A 16,907-nucleotide genomic window follows, 5' to 3' on the forward strand; every position below is an offset into this window, starting at 1 on the left:
GGGGCCGGGTGGGTATGGCCTGGGTGGGCGTGGCCTACTGGGTGGGCGTGGCTAGAGTGTGTATGGCCTACTGGGTGGGCGTGGCCAGCTCTAAATCGTTCGCATCAAGGGTGCCTATGGGGGCCTGGGCAGGAGTGGGACAGATCTGAGGGTCTCTGGCAGAAGGAGGGTCTCTGGGCCAGGGCCAAGGCAGTTGGGGCCGTTCCCTTACTGTTTCCAGCATGGCTTCACGGGCCACATGAAACCACTTTGCGGGCCGGATCCGGCCCCCCGGGCCTTGTGTTTGACATGTCTGATCTAGTCTAAATACAGCTGCTCATCGTTTTTCTCCTTGAATTTCAGGTTGTGGCTGGGACAATATATCGATTTGGCATGATAATTCAGAAAACAAATTGCTCCAAGGCTGAAGTTGAGAAGCTAAATAAAGATTGTACGGCTGCTGAAGATGGTGTAAGGCACCGGGATTAGGTTTATGGAAATTTTCACTCATCCAGGTCATGGTTGTCCCAGAGGTGCTTTTTCACCTTGGACTTTCTTGGTTTTCCCTGAAGACGTTTCGCTTCTCATCAAAGAAGCTTCTTCGGTTGTCAAGGATGAAAGTCCAGTTGCCTTTTGAAAAAGCAGCTTCGGGAAGAGCCTAGGATTAGTTCAAGAGGAATGTTTTACTTAAGGGAGCAAGAGTTCATTTTAAAGTTGGTTCTTGAAACATAAAGTTGGTGAGAAATGATGCAATTCCTCATAGATGCATATTAAGCCTTGCAATAATCTTTCTGATAGAACAATCCTACGTATGCCTAAAGGTAAAGGTAAAGGTATGCCTACCCAAACTCTAAACCTTAAACACAAGTTAATAAAACTCATCTGCCCAAACAAATCATATGATTCACCCAACAGGTCCACTTTTTTGGTTTACTAACCATTTTTTTAGTTTATTAAAATACTATAATTTGTTATTAGAAAATGTAGTGAGAAGAAAGCATTGGGATATAATTAGATGAAGTAGAGTTCCACAAATCAGTTTTCCCCAAATGGCTGCTGTGTCAGCTGGAAACTTAAGATCCCAACCCACTTCCACATCCCTTCATTGAGAATGGTTTTCTAAGAGCACACTCACATATAGACACAAAGACACACAGAGAGACCCAGAAACAAAGTGATGCAGGAATAATAAGTCATGATTTTATTGCATTAATTTATATTCCCTGACTTAACTTTTTGAATGAATCGCTCTTCCCCGAATCATAGATAAAAGCCAAAAATATTCGGAAAACAAATAAAAATTTTGTCGCCTTTTGGAAAAGTGAATATTTTCCCCAAACAACACTCAAAATATAATTATTCTACCTCATAGATCAGTGGTGATGAACCTATGGCATGTGTGCCAGAGGCGGCACTCAGAGCCCTCTCTGTGGGCACATGCGCCATTGCCCTAGCCCCGCCTCCCCCCATGGGCCCCTCCTTACCAGCAGCCCCCCCAGAGGAGAGTCGCCATCCAGCGCGGCCTGTGCAGAGCAGCATAGCCAACGACATGGCAGCCGGGTAGTGGGGACAAGACTCCACCCTCACGCCCCATCATACACAGTTGATGCTGTGGGGCGCGGGTGGAGGGCGTGGCCACCATGGCACTGCTGGGCTGCCTGGGCAATCTGCGGTAGGCCCTGGAGGCGGTGAGTGGCCCTGTGGGTAGGCGGGGTGGGGACAGAGCGGGGGTGGGCTGGGGGCAGGGCGGAGTGGAGCAGGGGCAGGGTGGGGGGCAGGGGTGGTTTGTGGGCACTCGGTCTCTAAAAGGTTCACCATCACTGTCGTAGATTGTTTTTATGCCAATGTTCAACAAGAGATGAGTGTTTTCCCTTGTTTTTTGCGGGGGTGACAGGAGCAGTTGGTCTGCCGTGGCTCAGTTCGTATGAGACTCTGGGAATTGTTCATCTCATCTGAAGTGAACTGCCAAGAGCACCAAACCTTAGAGGTATTCAAATCTATAGGTAGTCCTCAATTGGGCCAAAATTTATGTTGATAAGTGAGATATTTGTTAAATGGGTTTTGCCCCATTTTATGACCTTTCTTGCCTCAGTGGTTAAGTGAGTCACTGCAGTTGATAAGTAAATCACTGCAGTTGATAAGTTAGTAACCTGGCTGTAAAGTGAATCTGGCTTTCCCCATTGACTTTGCTTGTCAGGAGGTCACAAAAGGAGATCACATGACCTTGGGACACAGCAACTGTCATAAATATGAGCCAGTTGCCAAGCATCTGAATTTTGATCACTTGACCCTGGGGATGCTGCAAAGGTCATAACTGGAAAACAGTCATAGGTCACTTTTTTCAGTGCCACTGTAATTTTGAACCGTCACTAAATGAACTGTTGTAAGTCAAGGACTACCTGTATTAATTTATTTTGAAGCAATCCATTGTTCCATGTATGATTCTGCTGTTTCTTGCCCCGCATACAGTTTTCTCAGGAGACAGGTAAGCTGGTCTTGTACTGCTATCTCTTTAAAAACTTGCCACAGTTTGTTGTGATGCACACAAAGGCTTTAGTGTAGTTGATGAAGCAGAAGTAGATGTTTTTCTGGAACCCCCTTATTTTCGCCATAATCCAGCAAATGTTGGCTATTTGATTTCTAGTTCCTCTATCTTTTTGAAAACCAGCTCGTACTTCTGGTGGTTCTCGGTTCACATATCACTGAAGCCTAGCTTGTAAGATTTTGAGCATAACCTTACTAACATGTGAAATAAGCACAATTGTACAGTAGCTTGAACCTTCTTTGGCATTCCCTTCTTTGGGACTGGAACGTAAACTGACCTTTTCCAATCCTGAAGCCACTGTTGAGTTTTCTAAATTTGCTGGCACATTGAGCACAGCACTATAACCGCATCATCTTTTAGGATTGTAAATAGCTCAGCTGGAATACGGTCACCTCTGCTATCTTTGTTGTTGGTAATGTTTCCTAAGGCCCTCTGGACTTTGCACTCCAGCATGTCTGGCTTGAGGTCAGCAATTACACCTTCATAATTATCAGGGGCATTAAGATCTTCCTTGTATTGTTCTTCTGTATAGTCTTGCCACTTCTTCTTCACCTTTTCTGCTTCTGTTAGGTCTCTTTAACATTTTTGTCCTTTGTCATCCCCGTCTCCATGAAACATTCCTTTGATATATTCAATTTCCTTGAAAAGATCTCTAGTCTTTCCTATTCTATTGTTTTGCTCTATTTCTTTGCATTGTACATTTAAGAAGGGCTGCTTCTCTCTCCTTGCTATTCTCTGGAAACCTGCATTCAGTTGGGTATGATGGCGGCGCCTGGAATGGCTGCGGCTGCATTGGCTCTTGAAGGCGAATAGTTTTGGGAGGGATAGTAAGGGATATAGGCCACATGATCAGGAAGATTTTAATGTGTTTGAGCAACGTGGTAGAACTAAGGTAACATTCGACATACAACCAACAATCTTTGCTGGCCTGGCGAGTTTCTAGTGGTTTTGGAACTGTTGGTGAGACCGTTAAAAGTCGTTGGCGCTGTTTGGATTTGTTCTACCAGCAGCAAGATCTGACTGCTGGCCCAGTGATGGATTGTATTGCAAATCAGGGCTGTTTCCAGAGGAGGCAGAGGAGGAGAGGACCTGGAGCTTATGGAGCAAAGGAACTGGATGAGGCTGTCAGCAGGCCCAGAGGAAGAGAGAGAGGCTTTTGGAGGAGTTGGTGGAGGCGGCAGCAGCGTGCTCCAGGGGCGAAAAGAAGCAAGGCCTCTTTAAGGAAAAGGTGGAAGAGTAAGGATCAGAAAAAGGAAAGAAGGCTAGGTTGTCAGAATACAAGCCAATTTGAGGGCTAATCCACATGGAGCCCCATTTCCATCTGTCCTGTGTGCCATCGTTCACTCCCTAGAGCAGGGGTCTTCAAACTTGGCCCTTTGATGACTTGTGGACTTCAACTCCCAGAACTCCTCAGCCAGGCATACATCTTCAAACTTGGCCCTTTGATGACTTGTGGACTTCAACTCCCAGAACTCCTCAGCCAGGCACACGCTGAGGAATTCTGGAAGTCCACAAGTCATCAAAGGGCCAAGTTTGAAGACCCCTGCCCTAGAGACTAAAATGGACAATGTGAAATTTGAGCGGGCCCCGAACGAGAAGTATATATCGGAGGTGGTGACCCTTTGAGAGCTGTATGCAACGAAATTTCATTTTGATGTATGCTGATTGGTGTACATTTAAAGTGACAATAAAGTTATCATCATTATCAATAAACAGTCTCTCCAGTATGCCCTTCTCTTCCCCCCCCCTCACTTTCCTTCTTTCCTCGGATATTTGTAAAGCCTCACCGGACAACCACTTCGCTTTCTTGTATTTCTTTTTCTTTGGGATGGTTTCAGTTTTCTGCCTCCTGTACAATGGGGAGAATTGGCTGATATAGAATGACAGTATATTAGTGCTTCGTTAAAGTAGGAATGTGGAATAAAATGTGCTAAGTGCATTTATTTATTACATTGTTTGGAACATTCCCAATAACTAAACAACATTTTCAGTTAATCTTCAGGCTACCTCCAGGTTTCACCCCTTTCCGAAGTTCAGTCCATGCTACAGAACCAAGTGCTGCGGAGAAATTCCATCCTGATCCAAGGGGACACCACATTCACAAAAATAGGAGGGTCTTTGGCCGTGCCCATGGACACAGAAAGGGCCACAAACATGGACATAAAAAGCCAACAGAGAGTTCTTCTGAAGAAGTTACAGTTTTACCACCTGTTCAAACTCCAGATCAGCTGCCTATTTCAAAACCTTTTGTGGAACAGGACGTTAACGGCAGAGCCCTCCACGAAGAAGGGATTGGGTTTCCTGATGTCTCCCCAATACACAGCACCTCTACAGATTCCCCCACTTTCTTAGATCACCTGCCAGATCTACCAGAACCACCAAAGTGTCCTGGAACACCCTGGAAGCCTAAAAGAGATCCAGAGCCTCTGGATACCTCCTTTGCCGATTTTGACCTTTTGGATGCTCTCCAGAAATAATAATAATAGTAAAAAAAGGCAGTGAGTTATTTCTCCAGAAATGTTCTGCTCTTATAAATGATGAAGTTCTTGGGATTTCTGACTGCACAAAAGTATAAAACTTAAATACAGTTGCAGCAAAGGTTGGCCTGCAGCATCGGCCTGCCTAGCTTCTTAATGTTTTGCAAGATACAGTAGTTGGCAAACAGTCAAACAAGAACTGTAATTCAGTCAGCTCAGCCAGCTAGCAATATGCACAACTGCCTTCTGGAGGACCAGAATTGCCTGCATTCAACCGTGGAGGAGAAAAAAATTCCCTAGAAGAGAGAAAGGGGCCTTTGCATGTCTAGAGCAGCTCAGTGGGTGAATTGCATTAAGTTTCTCTGCAGTCAGTTAGTCAGGATGTAATTTCAGATATGAGTTACTTTCCAACACAATGATTATTTTATGACAAACTTGCAGTACGTGCATTGAATTCCATACAATTATATTAATTAGTCCACTCTTTCTACTAGTGGCTTTGCAATACTTTTAATCACACACCTTTCCTTGGCTATCACAAATAAAAGACACGTACCAAAGCACTGGAGGGCTCGATTTGCTTTATTTGAAACATCAGAAAAGTCACTGAAGGCTTAGCCAAATTTATGTCCTCAGAGCCCAAATCCATGAGCAATGAACAACTTCTCAGAATGAAGTCCCCCTCCTTCATGTCTTGAACCCCTCCAGCTTAGACATACTCATGCGTACTTTCATTTGAAAACCAAACTGGGTGGTCTTCTTAGAAGGCTTGTCTTGCAGACATGTGGCACATTATTATCATGATGATGATTCATTGCACAGCAAGCCAGATGTTTAGACCAGGTTTGGCATCTTTGTCCACCTATCAAGTCCTTTCCAAGGACCTAGGGTAGGCAGACGTTGATGTTTGATGGTGTTAAAGATATTGTCACAGGATGTAAACTGTTATATGCCTGTAACAATTAGCTGATGATTTTCTCAATGCCAAAAAGGGTGCTCCAGATGTTTTGGGATTGCACCCAAGGCATCCATTGCTATCATATTACCTTTGCCTCTGAACATTTATATGCGTCAAGACACCCAGAAACTCTGGGCATTTAGGACGCTTTCCGTGATTTATCTAGGCTTTTTTTTCTCTTTTCTGAAGATGGACAGATTTTGCACTTAAGGGGCCCAATTTTGTTTTCAGATAGCTGTCCAGGATTCATTTTAAAGGCAACAGGTGACTAATGGCCTAAAGCTCTCCTAGGGCTCCATATGAGATTATCTGGCTTATGCAAGCAGTTTGCACAAATCAGCTACAGATGCTACAGATAAAAAGCCAGAATTGGCCACCAGAACTCTGTGAAAAGTCTGGGAAAGGGCAACCAATTAATTGTAAGGGCAAAACACGGGCTCAGATTTAGGCAAAAGGCAGAGCTGCTGGGTTTTGTCATCGTTCTTGGCCATCAGTGCCAAAAGCCAGTGGTCATCTCTCCCATAAAGTTTATTTTATTTATTTATTAAATTTATATGCTACCCATCTAATTGTTGCAATGACTCTGGGCAGCTTACAACAAGGGTTTCCAACCAGCGGTACGGGTACCACCTGTGGTACATTGGCACCTGGAAGGTGGTACGCGACCATCCTAGAAAAGTGGTTGCAGGGGAGGGGAATCAGCTGAACCGGTGGCAGCACCACACAAGCCTGAGCGAGAGATGGCTGGAGCTGCAGGGCTGTCAGAGCTCAGTGGAAGCGCCAGGATCAGTGCCAGGCTCCAGCTGGAGCTCGGCACTGATCCTGGCGCTTCTGCTGAGCCCAGAAGAAGTGCCGATCAGCTGGAATGTTGCAGCATCCCCAGGGTCTTGTGATTTACATTCAAATGCTTGGCCACTGGTTCATATTTATGACGATCACGGTGTCCCAGGGTCATGTGAAGTGACCAAAACCTGCTGCAACCACCCAGCAGATGGGGGGAATAAAAACCAAACACCCCACCTCACCCCACCCCCACTGCCAATCCTCAGCAGAAATGCTCACAACAATGAAAACCTCGGACAGGAGGAAGAGCGCCGCCGGGCGGGGAGGCAGGTGTCTTGCTCAGCTGTGGCTTGAGGGGCACTTTTTTCAGTGCCAATGTAACTTCAAACAGTTACTAAGTGAACTGTTGCAAGCGAGGACTACCTGTACTTCATCACTTTTTTCCTTTTTTTTGGGTCATCAATTTTTTGACACCTTGCTAGGCAACTGGTGGTACTCGGATGTTGCCATATCCTAAAAGTGGTACAATGGGTGAAAAGGTTGAAAAGCCCTGGCTTACAGAATAACAGAAAGTAAAAAAGAAAAAAGATAATGCTTCCTGTCTGGTGCCCCTAAATAGTTTGGGATTACACGCCCCCCCCAAATTCTCAGCCCGTGTAAAAATTCCCATCATGCTTTGCAAAATCCATCAGATTACACAGAGGACATGGCCCTTTTCTTTCTTGAACATTTAAAAGGTACCTCGGAGCACTGATGATGTTACCTAGTTTAGGTAGTGAAGCGTCTGCAAGAAAACAAGCAAGCTCGGAGAGAAACAAGGGCCCCCTCATACTTTGGAATCTTTGAAAAGAGCCAAAAGAAGCTTCTAGAGTCCCTCTGAAATGTTAAAATGAGGCACGGAGGTTACTCTTTCGGGCCTGGGGCTTGGCAAAGCTGCAAATGATGCCGTAATCTCCTATCCCTCCTGGTCCATTGCCTCATTCCTCCCAACAGCAAGACCAGCACCTTATGGCTCCCCATGTTGCATTCCTTACTTGCATTCCTTTTGGGGGGGAGGAAATTATTACTCTAAAAAAGATGAATTGCATTTTTATGACCGCTGCCACCAAAAAAGGTTTCCACCCCTCCATTACCAACACAGGCAGTCTGGCAATTAGTCTTCTCCCACGATCAAATTCCCCCTCTCCCCCCCACCCCAGGGATCTATTTTCTCATCGCTGTTTATAAAAGTCTTCCGTAAGCTTGTTTGCAAGATCCTATTTTACGCAGCAGGTTCCGCTTTCTCTTTTGAGCTGTCCTGCTGATTGAGAGCTATGAGTGTTTTATATATATAGCCTGAAGAAACCCAGTCATGGCCACATGGTGGCGCTCAATTTACGATCAGAACGCCAGACCCTCTGAAGATTCGTCTGGGCTTCTGGTTTCTTCCATTTAGACCAGGAGTCCTCAAAATTGGCCGCTTTAAGACTTGTGGACTTCAACTCCCAGAATTCCCCAGCCAGCCATGGCTGGCTGGGGAATTCTGGGAGTTGAAGTCCACAGGTCTTAAAGCGGCCACGTTTGAGGACCCCTGGTATAGTCCGTGAGGTGGCAGTTGAGCTCCCAGTCTTTCCTACGGTAGTCCTCTTTCCTCGCTATCACTCAGCCTACCTGCTTTCGCCAGCTCTTAGAAAAGGCTTATGGAGAGAAATGTCTGAATGTGTCCCTCCACACACAGGCCAAAGGATCTGTCCTTCTAGCTGGTTGGTGTGGTTATCAGGGACCACCGCCAAAGCTGTCCTCCATTTTGAGGACACCGTTCTTCGTTTCAGGTGCTGCATGGCACTCCGATTTGAGACAGAAGAGGTCAGCCCTCCCCCTCGCTGATCATTTTTCATAGCACTTGCTGGCACTGTCAGTTATTGAGAAAGGCTCACATTTCCAAGCCTCCCGGCAAGTTTGTGACAAGGAAATCTAACAGGAATCCAGCACCAGCAAATCATATTAATATGAGAGATTTTTACACAAAGTAGACGGTTCGGTTGTAATGTGTATTTTTTAATCATTTTACCTAACATCACCCAAACAAATGCATTGTTTTTTCTGAATAATACACTTTCCTAAATAGAATACACTTTCCCAGGGCTTTTTTTGTCATAGAACGCCCAGAACGGAGTTCTGGCACCTTTTTTGGATGGAACTTTGTAGGGTAGGCAATGTTAAGTCGTGGGCTCTGGTGAGCAGGAATGAAGACACACAGCTGAGTACAGAGGAACTCATTCTTTATTCAAGCTGGAACTGAACTAGGACTTGGGCCGTTCCCCACCACAATATATAGCCAAACCCTATAGTAGCAACCAATCAGATTGAACCCGTGCTTGCCACCTGAGGGTGACCAATTGCAGGACCGGAGAAGTCCTGTCTGGGTTGCTGTAGAACCATTAGCTCTCCAGCAACGCATGTGGTGTGGTACCAAAAGCCCAGTACATAACAGGCAAGGCGGGTTGTATGACGTGTGAGTTCCGGCACCTTTTTTTTTTTACAAAAAAAGCACTGCACTTTCCTAAATAGAATCAGAAACAAACAATATGCTCTGATCTGCCTCATACAGATGTTCTGAAACAGATATCCCAAGTCACTATTCGAAAAAAGTTTACGCCCGTGGTGGTGAACCTATGGCACACGTGCCACAGGTGGCATGCAGAGCCCTCTTTGTGGGCAACCATGCCATCGCCCCACTCCTAGGCCTTCAGCTGGATTTTATAAAGCCTTTTCACTTTAGACCTCTGCTGCCGTGTGAAAAAAAAAGGTTCAATTAATCAATCAATTTCAACTTCTCATGGGGAAAAAAAGATCTCGCAAAGTTGGAATTGATTGAAGTTTTTAGTCCCACCCAGTCTGCCATTACCACCGCAGCCATGCCCACCCAATGGGCCATGCCCAGCCAATTGGCCACACCCACCCAATTGGCTACACCCAGCCCATGGGATGGAGTTTGGGCACTCAGTCTCTAAAAGGTTCGCCATCACTGGTTTAGGCAAAACATCATATTTTAATAGTACTTTTTTTTCCCTTGCCTGTGCCAAGGACCCGTTAAAAACTGTGGTATATCATGAAGATAATAGGACCCAGGTCTCCAGGGTGTTACTTTATCAAGTCAATCTTTTTGAGGGAGAAACAACAGATTCATTAGACCTGTATTATGGAAAACACAAGTCCCAAGCCTCACAAGGAAATTATAACTCCGCCGCACCCAGAATTGTATTGTTTTCACGTGATGCTTTGTGAAATGTTGTGCACATAACCTTGCATTGTTTCATCTGGCTAAAAACGTTCTCCAGGTGCTCAAGAAAAGAAGGCTTTCGTGTCCCTTTTGAAGTGCTGGTTTGGATCCTGGCCCTTATTTATTGGCATTATTTATTTCTGAGAGTTCTGTCTGTACCATTCCCAACTGGCTAAGAGCAATGCATGAAAAAAACCATAACACCATTTTTTTAAAAAAAGGAAACTAAAAAACAATACATAAGGATGCCTTCCCCTGAGGTCAGGCCAAATTGGCATCCCTAAGGCATTATGAAATAACCAGATTTTCTACAGCTCTGTGAAAATCCAGCACAAGGGGAAGCAGCCTGCATGTTGAGGGCTCTCGAAGACGAAGCTCCCTCAGTGACAAAATCCTCAACAAGTCTTCTCTCTCTGGTCTCCCTAGATGGGCAGATTCATTTTGGAGCCAAAATTCTTGAAGACATCCAGGTCTGCAGTCATGAAGGGCTTTAAAGGAGATAAATAGCATTTTGAACTGTACACAGGGTTTCCCTCTAACCAATGCGACCCCCAGAATAAAGAGATTATATTGGTGAATGTAGATGCTCCCACAAGTAGCTGGGTGTCAGGTGCAAGGAAACAGAACAACTCTGTGAATCTGCCAAAACAGTTTATTGTTGATCACCTATTTTACAGGAATCTCACCAGACTGACTGCATTTCCTTTGGAACTGGCAGATAAAGGCTTCAATGATCTGCTGTTTCCTCCCCCAGAGCAACTCTATACTAGAATGTCTTTTTATTCCCCCCCCCCCTTTCTTTTAGCCAGTGATTCCACTACACTGGGCAGTTGCAAGTTGTAGTACTTTTAGATTCTGGTCTTCAGAGCCATCCCCATGTAGTTTGAGTGGCAATAGTCCAACCATGCATATGCAATGCTGCCTGATCCAAGAAAAGATGCAACTAACACACTAAGGCACGGGTGTCAAACTCATCACGATACGTGACGTGTCGCAACATATCATGACTCTTTTTGCATTGCTGGCAATGGGGTGGGCACGGCTTCAGTATGATGAAACTGGCCCGCGGGCTGGCAGTTTGACATTCCTGCACTAGGGGTAATTGTATAAAGATTTTTCTGGACACAATTCCATCTCTATTCCAATAAGAATCTGAAAGTGCAGCTTGCAAACCAGCTCTGAAGAGGGGAACACAAGCCTGTCCTGATCTAAAGATGGACCATCCCTGGATTCAAAAGGTCTCCAGATCCACCACCATTCTGCCTTGTTGAGGTCAACCATCAACTTTGGCATGCAACGCACATGTTCTGCTGGCAAGATGTGGTCCATAATAAAATATTCCCCTATCCTCTGTATAATGGACAATGAATTGCCAAATTTGAATAGCCCATTCCACTGATTGCAAAATATCCCACAATCTGCAGTGTAACAAACCCTCATTAACAAATATCCCTCATCTTAAAGGTAAAACTTGTCTTTTTTCTAGTGATCCACTGTTCCATATCACCCTCTTCTGGCTCTGTGTCAAGCTCTCACTGAGTTTCTCCTCTCTATGGGCCCATAATCTGTCAGAGCATGCACAGTCTTATTGTGCGAGGAATAAACCCAGGAGTAAACATAGTAAACAGTAGTCTATATTAAATGGTGGTTTATCTTACACTATCTACAATATTCTACACCAGGAACAATATACATACACATGCTAATACAGCAGGCTCCAACAAATCACAGTTACAGCAGGAAATGAAAGAGAGAGAACACATCAGTGAAGCCTTCCCTTTATAAAAAGGCTCTTAAAGAGACACAGAGCCTGCTGAGTCATTCCCATCATTACATCTTAAATCTTATATTACATAAGCTTGTTAGCTGTTAAATCAATACCTTGACAATAGAGAACATACAGTACAAGATCTTTTCAGGCAAAAGGTATCATTCATTTCCAACAAGCAAGGTTTTAAACTGTTTGTGGGATATGCTCTTTAGTTCTTTTTATCTAAAACAACTGTATCGTGGCTCCCATATCACCTTTTATACACAATTCAACCCTATATTTACTTCTGAAAAAGGTCAGTTCAAAAATTTAATTTAATTTAATTTAATAATATTTGTATACCGCCCTTCTCCCTGAGGACTCAGGGTGGTTCACAGGGCAGAATAAAATACTAAATACAAACATTAAAAAGAGATTAAATGATTGCCCAAGTTAAAACAATTGGAATAGAATTCTAAAACACCAAGTTAAAATTAAGACACCAAAAATAAAAAACCCCACCAATCCCCATCAGGCTAGGCCGGCTTGAACAAACAGAAACGTCTTGAGATCGCGACGAAAGGAGCGAAGATCGGGCGCCATCCGGAGCTCTACCGGTAGCTGATTCCACAGCTCCGGGGCGCCCACAGAGAAAGATCTCCCCCTGGGGGCCACCAATCGACATTCTCTGATCGGTGGCACTTTCAGCCTATCGAGTCTTTCAGCCTATCGAGTCGCACCTAAATAGGTTGTGTTGGGAAAGTCTGCCTAAAATACTGTATAATTCTCACTACACTTTTCGTTTGGGATAGTTACAAAAGTCTCCCTTCTCCTCCTCCACCTCCCTTTCTGCTATAAACTACTTATAGCAGAAACTGAAATCTGCTGACTTTCTGTTGTAATACAATGCAGAAGAAAAAATACCACAGGTAAATCTGTAAGAAGTAGAGATTCTCCTTCCTATAATACAATTGAATTAGAAACATTGTGCGAATCATTCTTTGCTCAGCCTGAAACCTCAGCATATGATCCTAAAATAGCCAGATGGTTCTCGTGAAAATGCTTTATCCCAACTTTACGTTTCTTTGCATCAGCCGAGCACCGGAAATTTGTCACCTACAAATAAAAGCGCCCAAATCCTAAGGTGACAAACTAATCTGTTCGAGAGTCCCTGCTCTCAACTTGCAGATTTTGCAAAAACCCTGTAAGTTTTCTAATCCAGCTGCTTATGATGCAGCTTGCAGATGAGCTGTGGGAATCATACATCTGTTTTATGGCTTCTCTGAGCGAGGAAAGCAGCCTCTTGGCATCTGCAGGCGAGAACATGGATTAAACCCTGTCATCTTCTGCACTGCAGCCGTTTTTTTTAACTGTATGCAGAGAACTTGCAAAGTTCATTCGAGTTCCTCAATCAGAAGCAGTGGAGCCACAGAGACTAGAGCATCAGCCATAAATCCAGGGCCTAGCAGCCCAGAGGAACCTCAAATTCTTATCTTACCAAAACAACACCAAATTCAGTAGAGATCCTTTTCTGTGCATTCATTTTCCTCCCCTTACAGGGGCAGTGGCTCAGCGGCTTAAAGATGCTGGAAATAGTTTCTGCTCCGACGGTTCCAGTCCTAGCACCGTATGGTGGGAGTGAGCTCCCGTCACTTGCCTGAGCTTCTGCCCACCTAAGCAGAGTGAAACCATGCTGCATGCGAGTAAATAGGTACCACTTCAGTGGTGGTGTTGTGTGTGGATAGTTGGACTCCTGCCAGTGACAGAGCTTGCCCGGATGTGATGCCCGACTGCAAGGCGACATTGGTAGTGAGAGTCCCAGACGACGCCACAGAACGCTGCTCGTCTTTCCAGCACGGAGCTAGTTTGCTCCTTCTGGCACACCATGGATAAGCATATCAGTGCAAACTAAATGGACTAGCACTCTTTGACAGCCAAATAGCTGCTATGTACTAATATCGTAGTCTCCTGGCTAGTTGTAACGTCCCCATAAACTAAATAATAAATTATTCCTTCCCTTCCTTGTAGCACCTTTGAAAAAATGAAAAAAAAATGGCAAAGACCTATTCCTGCTCCTTTGGAATGGAGAATCAAAAGCATGATTCTTCTTATGGGGGAGTGAGGAAGGAAGGGAAAAGGAACTGGGACTAATTAGAGCAGACATGTCAAACCCAAGGCCCGGGGGCCAGATCCGGCCCGCAAAGTGTTTTCAAGCGGCCCGTGAAGCCATCCTGGAAACAGTGAGGGAACGGCCCCCACTGCCTTGGCCCTGGCCCAGAGACCCTCCTTCTGCCAGAGACCCTCAGATCTGTCCCACTCCTGCCCAGGCCCCATAGGCACCCTTCATGCGAACGATGTAGAGCTGGCCACACCCACCCAGTAGGCCATACGCACTCTAGCCACGCCCACCCAGTAGGCCACACCCACCCCGGCCACACACACCCTGGCCTCCTGAGGGCAACCGCAATGCTGATGTGGCCCTCAATGAAATTGAGTTTGACACCCCTGAACTAGAGCATGCAGAAATGTAAAGGTTCTATGGTTCTATAGTTCTAGCTAGTGCTTTTTTTGTAAGAAAAAAAGGTGCCAGAACTCACACATATCATACAACCTGCCTTGCCTACCCTACAAGGTTCCATCCAAAAAAGGTGCCGGAACTCCATTCTGGGCGTTGTATGAGAAAAAAAGCCCTGGTTCTAGCAATGACACTAATTGAAAAGACCCATCTCCCTGGCACACAATGCCTTATGCTTGGCATTCTTGGAATTAAGGTATGGTGAAATTCCTAATTCTGAATGCATTTGAGTATGCAAAGCTAATGAAACTGGGTCTGCAGGCCATCCGTGGCCAGGATTCTCAATTAAAAAAAATGGGAAAGTCAAACATGACCCTTGGTGATTAAACGAACATAGCCCAGTACTTTTATTGGCAGGTGCAATAAAGTCATTTGATTACTTCTTGGGATTTCTCTATTCCCACCTCCCAGCCTTTGAATCTAGCTTATAGCCTTCAGATTATCTAGAAGTCTCTTCTCTAATAGTTCCCAGAGTTTGGTGAAAGGAGGAAAAAAAAACCTCTGCTTTGTTCCAGGCTCATGCCTGCCAGGGTGCACCAATGCCAAAACCGTGTTCTTGCCAAAGGTCTGCCAAGAAAAGGGTCAGACCGGACAACTGACGGTGCACAGCCAAATTTAAAACAAAAAAGGCACAGGCGGACTCAGCAGAGACAGAAGCAGTATTTGGGAAGATGGTCAGATCACCCTTGTCTGCAAGATCCTAGCCTCCTTACAGCAGAGGACATAAATGCACAATATTTACGATATTTCACTCTTTCCTCCCTCCTCTCCCTGCCCCAAATTATTAAAAAAAAGGATTCTAGTTTCCTTCTGCAGGATTTCATTCCAGCGTTCTGTCACACTGGAAAGAATTTCGGAGGCAGATGTTCAAAACATTTCACTCTAAGAACACTGAATTGTGGTTACAAAACACTGCTATCTTGTCACCCCTAGTCCTTCTCTTCATTAAACTAGACAAACCCAATTCCAGAAACCCTTCTTCATATGTTTTAGCCTCCAGTCCCCTGATCATCTTTGTTGCTCTTCTCTGCACTCTTTCCAGAGTCTCGACATCTTTTTTATGTTGTGGTGATCAAAACTAGAGGCAATATTCCAAGTGTTGTCTTAACAAGGCCTTACAGAGATGTGTTAACGCTTCAAGTGATCTTGATTCTACCCCTCTGTTAACGCAGCCCAAGACTGCCTTGGCTTTTTTGGCAGCTACTGCACACTGCTGGCTCATATTGGCTCCAGGTAGATAAACCATCCCATGTGTGAAACCAAGCAGCCGGAGTAAGCTAGAACAAAGGTGTCCAACCTTAGCAACTTGAAGACTTGTGGACTTCAACTCCCAGAATTCCCCAGCCAGCATCTAAAAGTTTGACCTTTCCCCTCCAATGTTCCTAACCACCTCAATCCATTTCTGGCAGCACAAAGGACACCAGCTGGCAATTGCAGACAAATTCTCTCCAAGCACTCCGGTTCATTGCAGGATGAAGTTAATCCATGTATATTTAGCATTACTTTCTCATTGCTGGCCAGCCACCCTGCGCTGAATACCTTCCTCTTTCAGTCGCCCTCCCAACAACCAGACTTCCAACAGTTTCTGCAGCAGGAGAAAAGGGAACTTCTGGAGAGGACCATAAAGGTGGCTGTTTGCTTCACTGCAATGTTTTCTCTAGGGATGCGGTGGCTCCAATCAGCTTTGAATGTTCTCTGCGTCCCAAAATGGCTATAGTGCAGAAGATGACTTTGTTTCATCTTCTTGCCATAGTCTTACCACTGATGCCAAGAATATGGCAAGAGTTGTGCTCCAGAGTTGTTCTGGAGCTGGCTTGCACCAGCTTCTAAATACCAATTGTTATTTTTTCCAGAATAATGTGAGCTGGTTAACAGCAGAGTTGAGCCATGGAACTGCCCTTGAAAAGCAACCAAAAGCAGAGAACGGAGCAATAGATAGCTCAACATCACTGGCTCAGTGGGTTAGGATGCTGAGCTTGTCGATCAGAAGGTCGGCAGTTTGGCGGGTCGAATCCCGAGTGCCGTGTAACAGAGTGAGCGCCTGTTACTCGTCCCAGCTTCTGCCAACCTAGCAGTTCGAAAGCACGTAAAAATGCAAGTAGAAAAATAGGGACCACTCCGGTGGGAAGGTAACAGCGCTCCGTGCGCCTTTGGCGTCTAGTCATGCCGGCCACTTGACCACGGAGACGTCCTCGGACAAGCGCTGGCTCTTTGGCTTTGAAACGGAGATGAGCACCGTCCCCTAGAGTCGGAAACGACTAGCACGCATGAGTGGGGGAAACTTTACCTTTACCTAATGTTTTCTCTACCGAGCAGGAGGGCTGCTCTTCTGCTGCTCTTCAACCCAGCTGAAAATCCGCTCCTCTTTTTCTCTGCATGCAGGTTTTCCTTTTTAAGACAGTGGCAAGTCTGTCTGAATGCATCAGTGCCACTTCAGAGTTTTCATTACGTCCTTGTCTTATCTAGAGCTTCTCCACCTTGTCTGATTCCCCACCCCACCCCACCCCAAACACACAGGCTTTCCAGAACAGCACTATAGCAACAGTTCTTCGGGGGGGGGCAGCAGTTCCCCTCAATT

At 45.2% G+C, this 16,907-nt stretch overlaps 1 protein-coding gene across 1 annotated transcript in view; it reads left to right on the forward strand.

The window, feature by feature from the left end:
- The window catches only part of KNG1 (kininogen 1), a gene marked incomplete at its 3' end in the record, with an annotated part of 33,293 nt that extends 28,292 nt beyond the window's left edge, over nucleotides 1-5,001 (forward strand). The window contains exons 8-9 of the mRNA XM_083364932.1: nucleotides 1,434-1,539; nucleotides 4,527-5,001. Coding sequence (XP_083221058.1) covers nucleotides 1,434-1,539; nucleotides 4,527-5,001 — 581 coding nt within the window. The remainder of the gene's footprint in view (nucleotides 1-1,433; nucleotides 1,540-4,526) is intronic.
- Between the last annotated feature and the right edge of the window lie 11,906 nt (nucleotides 5,002-16,907).

This window comes from Vipera ursinii, assembly GCF_947247035.1.
Source record: "Vipera ursinii genome assembly, chromosome: 5".
NCBI lineage: Eukaryota > Metazoa > Chordata > Lepidosauria > Squamata > Viperidae > Vipera > Vipera ursinii.